This window comes from Lampris incognitus, chromosome 4 (genome assembly GCF_029633865.1).
Source record: "Lampris incognitus isolate fLamInc1 chromosome 4, fLamInc1.hap2, whole genome shotgun sequence".
NCBI classification, from domain to species: domain Eukaryota; kingdom Metazoa; phylum Chordata; class Actinopteri; order Lampriformes; family Lampridae; genus Lampris; species Lampris incognitus.
Genome location: NC_079214.1, coordinates 27,405,777 through 27,417,746, shown reverse-complemented (window position 1 = coordinate 27,417,746; position 11,970 = coordinate 27,405,777). Strand labels below are relative to the sequence as shown.

General features: G+C 47.5%; 1 protein-coding gene across 1 annotated transcript; it reads right to left on the bottom strand.

Moving 5' to 3' along the window:
• Nucleotides 1-2,185: 2,185 nt before the first annotated feature.
• Nucleotides 2,186-6,319, bottom strand: LOC130111764 (transmembrane 6 superfamily member 1-like). Its single transcript, XM_056279043.1, has 10 exons — nt 6,228-6,319; nt 5,935-6,038; nt 5,635-5,732; nt 5,440-5,543; nt 4,899-4,981; nt 4,541-4,659; nt 4,233-4,337; nt 4,045-4,137; nt 3,806-3,925; nt 2,186-2,377 (listed from the first exon to the last, which is right to left on the bottom strand). The coding sequence occupies exons 1-10, from the start codon at nt 6,317-6,319 to the stop codon at nt 2,186-2,188; spliced, it is 1,110 nt and encodes a 369-aa protein (XP_056135018.1).
• Nucleotides 6,320-11,970: the final 5,651 nt, after the last annotated feature.

The following is an 11,970-nucleotide window of genomic DNA, read 5'->3' as shown; positions in this document are numbered from 1 at the left end:
AGCCATGAATCCTGCATTTGATGAAGATTTCTTTGGATAGAGCTGCAGATGTTCCTAAGTGCATCTGTCTTGGCTGTTGACTGGGGGTCTTCAATATGAAGTTTGTAGGCACAGCATTTCTCTTTCAACAGCTGGTTTATCTCAGTGCAGTTTTCATCAAACCAGTCTTTGTGTTTCCTTGTGGAGAGGCCTAGACACTCCATGGCTGTGTTATACATTGTGTCACCAAGTGTGGTCCAAACAGCCTCCACATTCTGGCTCTCCAGCACAGTAACCTCCAGTCGTTCCTCCAGAGTGTCTGTAAAGGACGTCGATGTCATTATTCTTTAGTTTACTGACATTTAGACCTTTTGTGCTTTCATGCCTTGTGGGCTGTTGCAGATGAGGAGCCGAAATACTGTGTTTGTGATCAGAAGTCCATGTTCTGTACAGTTCTTCCCCCAACTTATCTCACTCCATTTGTTTCCTCAAACACCCTAAAATAGAAACATTCACTCACTGACGTCGTGTCTCTCATCCACACATAATTTAACACTGAAATAGCCTAATCGACAAAATTTGTTGGGAAAAAGTGTGGGTGCACACTTTCATACAATTTCTTAATTTCAAGTTAAGTCTGAGAGGTTTCATTTAAGATTCTGCATAAAATTACCCTACTAACATTAACATGGCAAAAATTAAAGACAGAACTCATTCTGTAAGCCTGTAAGGCCGACCTTGAAATCTCCGCCAGTCCTGGCTTTGCCCTCACTAAAAGTGTGATAGGATGTCTTCAAATTTAATATTGATACAATTGATCTTCCCTGAATTTGCTCTGCATTGGATGGATATATTACCCTAATTCCATGGCTGCTACAACAGAACTAAAATTAAAGTTTTTTTTTCCTGTTATAAATATAATTTACTCGCTAAATTTCCTATCACTAAATGTGAGTTTTGTAATGTTATATTCTATAAAGAATTTGAACTGTACGTGTGTATTATAAAAACATCTTCAGACTCGAAAGCTATCCAACCAGTAAGCATGTGAGCTATTCAACATGCCATAATGAGTGTTGTTGGACGCGTATGTGCCTTTGTCCCGTTGTGTTCTGCTTTTTTTTTTACATGCGCTAAGCAAAATGACCAATGAATGGTTAAAAAAAAAACATCTCTGTGAGTGTGCTTGCATGTGGAATTTATTGATGTAGCATACTGTTTTTAATAATAATAATAATATTAATAATAATAAAAACCTTTCAAACTCATTTAACACAACATGGATGTTCTTTCAAGAAATGTATATTTTGTCCATAAAAATGCACTCACTAAAATGCACACACAAGATTGTGTTTCCAAGTGGAAAAATTACTTGAATGTACTTCTGCAGCATAATTAATTTCATATTATTATTATTATTCCATCCATTGTCTGAACCGCTTATCCTGCTCTCAGGGTCATGGGGATGCTGGAGCCTATTCCAGCAATTCCAGCAGTCATTGGGCTGCAGGTGGGGAGACACCCTGGACAGGCCGCCAGGCCATCACAGGGCACACACACATACACACACACATTCATACCTAGGGACAATTTAGTATGGCCAATTCACCTGACTTCCATATGTCTTTGGACTGTGGGAGGAAACCGGAGCACCCGCAGGAAACCCACGCAGACACGGGGAGAATATACAAATTCCACACAGAGGACGACGGGATGACCCACCAAGGTTGGACTACCCCGGGGCTCAAACCCAGGACCTTCTTGCTGTGAGGCGACCACATTAACTACTGTGCCACCATGCCGCCCATTATTATTATTATTATTATTATTGCTATTTGATGATCTTGCACAATTAAATCTTCTTTACAAACTCATTTCCAAAAGAAAGGACCAAAAACTTCCCATGAAAACAAAAGTCGACAGAAAATATTTACTTATTTACCCTTTTTGATGGTCAGCCAAAGTCATAGGGAGTTTTTTTTTAGTCATATGGATAGTTATAAACACTATGAAGAATGTGTGATGTCATCAAATCCACAACACATCCACTGCATGTGTATCTGCATAATGTCTTGTACTGTTGTCAACCACGTTGCTCTCTCTCTGTCTCTCTCTCTCCCTCTCGCTCTCTCTCCCCACTCCAACTTATCAATTCATCCACTCTCATGAAAAAAAAGTCAAATTCATCTATTGATTTTTTTTTCATTTATTCCATCTTTTTGTCTGCAGTGGCCCTGAGGAAGAAGGCCGGTCTAGAGGTACAGCGGTAGCACAGAGCCTGGGGCACAAGAGCATACAGGATGTTGATCACCAGGAAGATGGTCTGGCTGTCAGCAGGTACTCTGTAGGAGAAAGGTGTGCGCGTATGAAGAGACGCGCCAATATGCGAGAACTGGGCCTACAGAATTGCGGAGAAAGGGAGAGGTGGGAGAGAGAAGAAAAGAAAGAAAAGAGTAAAATTATAACTTAAAAAAAGGGGGGGGTATATTTCCAGAAGAAAATGTGTGTGTGTGCTTACTTCTGCTGAAATATAAATTCAGTCTAAGCCTATGAGGAGCCTTGGGTGATTCCAAACGTACCATTGTTCATTTCGATTAGATTTTTTTTTTTTGCAAAAAAAGGAAAACATCTTAAAATTAATAGTATCAACAATTTGAACAGAGCAATAAATAATCTTAAAATGTGGAATATCTAAAAAGTTCATCAGCACAATACTATACTTGGTGTTCCTCAGTGTTTCTCTGAATGATGAGATCCACCACATTGAATGTCGTTTTCTTGTGACTGATACATGACTAACACCCTTTCACCCCGCCCTCCGCCAACCCCATTATACTCCACATGGAGGGTCGATGAAAAAGACATATAACGCCTCTCATAGCAACCGTGGCTGCCTGCTTTTCTATTTATAACTGGGCCAGACAGCTGACATTTAACTGAATATACCACCATTCCTCCTTGCCTGAAGTCACCTAGTGCCTTTGTCCCCTGGTGAGTGACGCTTCAACCCGCACTTCTGACACAGAGAACTGATTGCCATTGGTGCTCTAACCAGTGTTTCCAACTCTAGATTGTAACATATATGTGCCGCTGTAACCATATATCGTAATGCACAATCCCCATCTTTTGACGCCGATGCTAACCTACCGAACTGGAGAGACAAACGTGCAACTGCAAAAAAAACAAAACAAAACAAAAAACAAACAAAAACACAACAAAATATTATAGAGTTATGTAACAGAGGGTGATAAATAGTCACTCTGTAGATATGAGGCCTGGGAAGTTATCCTTGTGTTTCAGGTGAGGATGGGTATAAATTACACAACAGAGTAGGGTGAAAAAACATCCTATTTGAAAAATTGTGTTTGTCAATCTTAATTTTTTTTTCTCTTGTCTTGAAATGTTGCAAATCAACTGAAACAAATGAGCATCCTCACAATGCAGTGATATCTGATGTAGTTGGTTCTAAACAGTTTTCTTCATTCTGTTATTCTGGTTTTGATCGATGCATTGTTATAACAGTGCACACGGCACTCTGTAAGACCATGATTTTGAAAGCACCTCAGGCACCAGGTATTGTTTGGCATGTAGTGGCACAGATTTGGCAGTACAACAACGTCATAGGAGTGATGATGAGATGCTGTCATCAAATGCCATCCTTTGACACCACAGTCATGATGAAATATGCTGATAATTCCAAATTATGCATGGATATTGAAGAATATCTTGTGGAAATAGAGATATACACCTTATATGTTTAGTTTGAGTGAATCCTCACTGAAAATAGCAGCCAGTGAGGTCACTTTAGACCAGCCATGGTACTTACTTGTGCTAGTGCCCCTGAGTGTAAAAGGGTGAGATCTGGCATCCACGTACATCCTGGGACTAACAGTCCATAGAAAGTAATGATGTAATATGGCCCAGAGTAGAGCATGCTCACCAGCATCTGACAAACATAAACATGGTTTGCTGTGTTGAAAATTAGTTAATGACTTGTAAAGTGTAGCAGTGTAACTACAACGCTACCACAACACACATATGGTAGCAAATAAGACTCTTAGGTACCTGTATTTTAGGATAGGCTGAGGGGTCCTTCAGGTAAGGTTCATACTGCTGAGTGTACACTTGACACCATTCACTAGCACAGTCAAGAACAACCTGAAACACAGGCCATATAAAATGTAAGGGCACTCTAATTAGGGCACATCTTTCTACCTTGGTATGATTACTCATCATCCCTTGATAGTCCTTACCAAGCCTCTGAAAATACAAAAAGCTGCAGCAGGAATGAGGTAGATAATGAATAACAAGTCCAGAGGTCTGTAAATCAAGCTTTTCCTCTGGGCCTTCTGGATGCTCTGACAGAATTACAGGAACAACAAACGTTAGGATCCTCAATCTATCATGTCCCAGAAGATGAAAATCAAATGGACACTCAGCATTTTGTCACATAGAATACTTAATTAAAAGTATGGCATGCATTTTTTTTAAAATCTTTTATTTTTTCCCAATCCTCCTTTCAACAACTGATGGTGTTAATCCTGAGAAATGGGGCTCTTACTGTCAGCTGAACCTCCAGTGTGGAGGGCCGGCTAACGATATGAAAGCAGGCCCAAATGGACACCAGGACATAGAATATTTGGAAGAAGAAGAGAGGATCAACTTGCGTCCCATATTTCCCTGGGGAAAATGACAGAACAAAACAGTACCTGTTTGTTTGAGCGAAAGGTTAAAAACTTAAATGGGTTGATATGTATATCAACTAACTGTTTTGAGCAAATGCAATTCTATTCTTGCAAAGACACATACGTTTGAATGAATTTAACACATTACAAAAGGGAGCTGCAGGTTTCGGGGTGGGGGTTTACAGGCACTATTGCAGACATCTAACAGTGTCCTATTATTTTTAGTATACTTACCAACAACATTCCCAAGAATGTAGACTATGACATGCATGAGAAAGGATCCCACCCAGTAAAGTCCAATGGCTCTGTAACTGTCCCTGTAAACACATTACTTTGCCAGTGCCCATGCCAGATAAAAACACTACATTTCAAAAAAGGAAACTTTTAAACTATTAACATATATTTTCTAACTTTAGCAACCATATTTTTTTATTTATCCTATATCTAGAAACAGACAATGAATGTTTCCACAATGCAACATTGCCATGTTTACACTAATTGAGCCTATTCTTGTGAACTCGACTACACCAACACATGGAAATCTAATGTTTCAACCATCGTCCAACAGAACAATATTATAGACTTAACCCAGTGATGCTAAATATAGAGTATGAGTTACAGATCAGAGTGAGCAAATACACCAAGCTCTTAGTACTGGTACTAATGTAGTGTGCTGACTAATATGTACAGGCAACCGAGACATGGTTATCTTAAATGAAGTGGCAGGTAAACTTTTTATATTATAGATGTATATGTAGATACATACAGCCCCTACCCCCAAGTAATTGCAGCAATCATGACCAGATACATTAGATAATGTACACAGCCATCCCAGTAGGAGATCATATGTCCGTATGCTGTATTAATATGAGGATTTGCCTGAAACACATGGAAATAAACCTGAGGATTAAATTTGGTGGAGGCACACTATAGGCCAACTCATTTACCAAAGACAAAACACAATACTTGCCTCCTTGAGATAGAAGGTCATAAAGCCATCAATGATGCTGTCCTGCTCCAACCCAATGATCAGATTCACAACACTCAGGAATGCATACACTGCATACACTGGAGGGGTGCAAAAAAAAAGTTATATTTGAGTCTGGTGACAAGCAAAGAGACAAACAATGGAAAAAGTTGCATCAGAAATGTTTCTAGCCTATATTTGACATCCCCCACCCCCTCTGAATAAACAGTGAAAGCCCTCTGTGGTCTGAACAAGACAGAGTGCTTTTGCTGGGCAGGACATTAAGCAAATGTCAGCTCATACCATAGAACAGTGGATCTTCTGGAGCTCTTTTCTTGAACACAAAACATGCTGAAATTGCAAGGATCAGAGCGGTAGTACACCCAGCAAAGAAAACTGCTTCAATGCTAAAGGGGAAAAACACACACACGCACACACACACACAATTTACATTATTATTGCAGTTGATAGTACTGATAGACCTTTCTCATGAAATATACCAATGATCAAATATATTTTCCAATACTCTTTAAAACTTTGCACGACAAAGCACTGCCCACATGCAAAAAACAAAACAAAAATATACCCACACTCACCTGTAGCTGTAAATAAGAGAATTAAACAAATACGAGATGGGTATGGACATCAAGGACAGAAGAAACACGCCTGTCCCAGCAGAGGCGTTCATTGCAGATCCTGTCAGAGCAGTTTTCTCAACACACTGTGGCTCTACACAATACAAAACTATGCCATAGAAATCACTGTGCCGGGTTTCCATCGAATCCCACCCTCCTCCAGCTCACAGCGGTTTTTTTTGCATGTGTACATTCTCCCTCTCTCACACACTCGAGTGTACAAGTACGCGCACGCGAACTCGTGGACGCGCGCGCGCACGAATATTCCCCTGGCCCATCCGGTTTCACTTTACCACGTGTGCAGCCCGATACGCTGAGTTTCATGTATCCACGTAGTGGATGGTTTTAATATGATTTCTGTCTGCCAGACTGTGAATGACTCGCTTACGTCCTTCAAGAAATGCTTAGAAATGTTCATCTTCCAGGTCTAGATTAAATAATTCAATGCACTTCACATATCATGCTGTTATGGTGATGATTAGTCTGTTCAGTATGTTGGCTATAATTAGGTTAACGATGCAGCAAATATATTACTATTTCATATACTGTGAAATTTTTTACTACAGGCTCTATGATGCCAGTTAGTAATTAAACTTGATATTGTAGCGGACTCCGTGAAAATAACTCACCATAATGTGCGCCATGTGCGTCGGCCGAACTGGCAGGCTGCTTCTCATCAAAGACACCATTTCTGGACGGCGATTCCTGTGCGACACGGGCGCGCAGAGGAGGGTCCTGCCCGCATCGAGAGCAGACATCCTGTCCTGCGGATATGGCCCCCATGGAAGCCGCTAACAGCAGCCCCATCCGCACTTACGGCACTAGCTACGTGGAGCTGTTTCGGAGGACAGTGGTTCGGTTGGGACTTTGTCACGGCAAAAGTGGCCGTCCCCCTCCTCAGCGCAGATTTAATATGCGCCTATGGACTGCTGGTGGATGTCAAAAACCGCCCCTTGATCGATGCTGTCACTTTCAGTTCGTATGTGTGTACTCTCAGCGGAGTGGACTCCATCAGACTGTCGAGCGTGCTCTTGGCCACAGACAATTTTCTCCGGCCTCTCGCTGAGTTCCTCACGCAGCCCACCTTCTTGTCGTCCATCGCTAAGCAGAGTGGCGCACTACATCGCCACCACTGGCCCACCAGTCTATGCTTGGTCTCGGCGCCTCGACCTGACCAAGCCCGCCGCCGCCAGGGAGGAGTTCGAGAGCATGGAGCGTCTTGGTATCATTCACCGCTCCAACAGCCCGTGGGCTTCACCCCTCCACATCGTCCCGAAGCCTGGTGGCTGGTGGCGCCCGTGCGATGATTACCGCCGACTCAACAGTACAACGACACCGGATCGCTACCCAGTCCCACACATCTAGGATTTTCCCGCCCACCTGGCTGGAAAAGTAATTTTTTCCAAAGTGGATCTCATCCATGGATACCATCAGGTGCCCGTCGACCCACTGGATGTCCCCAAAACGGCGGTGATCACCCCATTTGGACTATTCGAGTTCCTGTGCCGTTCGGTCTCAAGAACGCCACGCAGACATTCCAGCGCCTCACGGATTCGGTGCGTCTATCTAGACGACATCCTCGTCGCCAGCACCTCCAAAGCGGAACACCTGTCCCACCTTCGGACTCTTTTCGAGCGGCTCGGCCAGTACGGGCTGATCGTCAATCCAGCCAAGTGCCAGTTCTGGCTGACCACCATCAACTTCCTCAGACACCGAGTCACCAAAGACGGGGCGATACCCCTCCCGTCAAAGGTGGGCGTCGTCATGAACTTCCTGCGACCGCTCACAGTCAAGTCACTATTGTATTTTTAAATCACGTCAGGACACAGCGCTGTCGCTCGACACAACCTCTCCGTGGCATTCTTTATTTAGACTGACACAGCATCAAAGGCAGACCCGATCAAACAACCCAGAGCCCGCAGGCATCACCAATCGATCCCAGCACAATAGAACAGCACCAAATCAAATGCAGCACTGTCGATGTGTGCATACATAACATCCCCCCCCCCCCCCGGCAGGATTTCAAACATGAAAGGTTGACACAAAGTCCTCTAGGTGGCCAGGGCGTAAACGTGTGCGAACAGGTCGCGGGGCGGCCTGAGGCTGGGCAGGCCGAGGTGGGGAGGGAGATGGCAGGGGAAGCTGAGGCCTAGAAATGTCTGGGGCCCGTGTAGGAGCTGCATGAAGCCCCGGGGCGTCTCGCCATGCTGAGGGAATGGCTATGGTTGTGTCACCAGCTGTGTGTGGCGGAGCTGACACCTTCCGTAGACGACTGGAGTGCCACCGAGTGCCATCGCTGAGGAGGTAAGTGGCTGGGCCCAGCTGACGGGTGACTTGGAGAGGAGAGGACCAGTATGAAGCCATTTTATTGTCCCTGTGGGGCCTGCGGACCCTGACCCAGTCTGACACATTGATGTCTGGCACCCTGGTTCGTTTTGACTGGTCAAACCGTTGCTTCATCCGCGTCTGCTGACGAGAGACTGAGGCTCTGACCCCAGAGGGAGGTGCCTGAGGTGTGGAGGGGCGGAGCCTGTCAAGGGGCATGCACAGTTCCCGGCCTAGCATGAGAGAGGCTGGGGAGACGCCTGTGGTCGAGTGCTGTGTGGCCCGATAGTGCAGCAGAGTGTGACGGATGGCCTGCGTGAAAGAGCACCCTTGGGCCATGTGTGCTCTGAGGCCGTTCTTCAGTGACTGGTGAAAACGTTCAACGCAGCCATTGGCCTGGGGGTGGTAGTACGCAGTGCGTATATGACGGATGCCCTTGCTTTCGAGATAAGCAGTGAACTCAGCAGAGTCCAGCTGAGGGCCGTTGTCAGTGGTGATGGCCTTTGGGAGGCCCCAGCGAGAGAAAAGAGAGTCCAGGAAGTCGATGATGATCTGTGAGGTCACAGTGCCGGAAGTGGTGAGTTCAGGCCATTTTGAGTGTAGATCGTAGGCGACCACCATGAAGCGTTGGTGGTGGGGAACTCCATGGATCTCACCACAAATGTCCAACTGCAGGTGTTCCCAGGGCTGAGAGGGCCAGGCGAGAGGTTGCAGGGGTGGGGGAGCCTGGTGGCCAGTCTTGCCACTCACAAGGCAGGCAGAACAGTCCTTCACCAGAGCCTCAATATCTCTGTCTATCCCCGGCCACCACACCAGGTCTCGGCAGTGCTGTTTCAGTTTCACAATGCCCAGGTGGCCTTCATGCGCCGTATTCAAAACACGTGCACGGAGAGCAGCTGGGACCACTGTGCAAAACCCACGTGCCACGCAGGTGTCGTTCCAGCAGGAGAGCTCCTGTCTGACTCGGGCGAACGCAGCCAGCTCCTCTGGGACCTTGTGAGGCCAGCCGTTCTGGATGTAGGTGCGGAGCTGGGAGAGGACAGGGTCCTGTTCGGAGGCTGCCCTCAGCTCCTGCAGAGAGACAGTGGCCTGGAGGGGTGTGTGTAGCATTTGGACAATGTCCTTTTCCACACAGTCAGTGTCCGTCTGTGGAGCTGGGGTGGAGACAGAGCGAGAGAGCAGGTCGGCGACAACATTGTCTCTGCCTGGGGTGAACTGCAGGCTGAAGTTGTACTGGCGGAGGCGGTCAGACCAGCGGTGCAGCCTCAGGGGTTTGTGGCCTGTCCCAGATGTGGACAGCAGCGCTGTCAGGGCCTGGTGATCTGTCCTGAGGGTGAAGGAGCGGCCATAGAGGTGGAGGTACCACCTTTCACAAGCCCAGATACAGGCTAACGCCTCACGCTCACCCACGGAGTACCGCTGCTCGGTCAGGTTGAGGGCACGGGAGGCGAAGGCAATGGGCTTCTCCACACTCGTTCTGGGTTTGAGACAGCACGGCCCCTATCGCTGTGGCTGATGCGTCACAGGTCACAAAGGTGGAGCTGGAGATGTCGAAGTGAGCCAACACTGGTGGTGAAGTCAGTTGAGTCTTGAGATCACGCACAGCGTCACTGCATGCCTTTGACCACACCCATGGCTCGTCCTTACGCAGCAGCTGGCGCAGGGGGGCTGTGGTCGCAGAGTACTGGGGAAGAAACCTCAGGTAGTAACTTGTCATACCCAGGAAGGAGGCGACCTGGGCGGCCGAGCTGGGCTCAGGGATGGCCTGAATGGCATCCACGTTGGATTGTAGTGGAGTTACACCGCTCGCTGACAGCCGGAACCCCACGAAGTCGATGGCTGGCACAGAGAGGACACATTTCTCAGCATTGAGAGTTAGCTTGTGCTTGGACAGGGCTGCGAAGACCATGTTAAGGCGCTTGTCGTGGATTTCACTGGTGGGCCCGTGTACCACTATATCGTCCAGATAAATGGCCACGCCCGGTATGCCAGCCAGCACGGAGACCATGATTTTCTGGAAGCAGCTAGGGGCGGAGCTGAGACCGAAAGGCATCCTGGTGTAGCGAAACACTCCTGCGTGTGTCACAAAGGCTGTGAGGTTTCGGCTGCTGGGGTGGAGGGGCACCTGTAAGTACCCCTGTCTGAGGTCGAGCTTGGAGAACACCTCAGAGCCATGGAACTGAGCAGTGAGTTCTTCTGAGGTGGGCAGTGGATACTTATCAGGGACCACTGCCTTATTTACTGCACGTAGATCGACGCAGACACGCAGGCCCCCCGACTTCTTCTTAGCCACCACGAGGTTTGAGACCCAAGGTGACGCGTCCACCGGTTCAATGATGCCAGCTTCCAGCAGTTGTTGCAGCTCGGCGGAGACCCCATCACGGAGAGCCAACGGGATGCGGCGCAGTGGTTGGATGACAGATTTCACAGCAGGGTTGAGGAGAGGTTGATGGGTGAAGGCGGAGAGGCAGCCCAGCCCCATAAACAGCGATGGCCACTTCTGCTGCCAAGGTGTGGCGACAGTCAGGATTGCTGCCCCCCTTGTGTCTAAGAGGGAGAACCCCAGAGCGGAGAACAGGTCCAGGCCCATCAGGTTGGCCCCACGGCGTGCCACATGAAAAACTGCATTGGGCACCAGCTTGGTTCCATAGCGGACAGTCACTTGGAGAGAGCCAACCAGATCGATTTTGGAGTCACCATACCCACAAAGGACAGCTGAGGGTGCGGACAGTGGCAGTGAACCGAAAAATTGACTGTAGGTATCAACATTCAGGAGAGACACACTTGCACCGGTGTCCAACAGCAGGGGGATGCACACATCATTAATGTTGACTGTGCATGATTTGAATGACACTGGCCCAGAGCTCACCTTGTGAATGACGGCGGTTGAAGACTGGGGGGTGTGGCCCTCTGACCCAGCCGGGGAAGATCGACAGACGTTGGCAAAGTGATTGTGCTTACTGCAGCTACGGCATGTCTGGCCACGGGCAGGGCAGTTCTGAGCCCTTGAAACATGAGACCGAGACCCACAGTTACCACAGGACTGTTGAGGGCGGGGCCGAGAACGCCGTCGTTGCAGTTGCAAGACGTCCCCAGTGGAGTCGGCGCCCGCCTCGCTCTGGCTGGGTTGCGACCCGAGGGGCAGCCGTGAGTAGAGGGAGGAGTCGTTGGCAGCTTGACTGGAGGTGGCCACTTGCTGTGTATTTAGCATAGCAGCACACTCAGCTGCTCCCTCAACCTGTAGTGCGATGATAATTGCTCTGGACAGCAGCAGATCGTCTTTTTCCAGCAGGAGAGTCTCACGCACCTTTGCGTTGTTGGTGTGTTCGATTAGCTGGTGGCGAACCATCTCGTCCTGAAGCGCGCCAAACTTGCATGA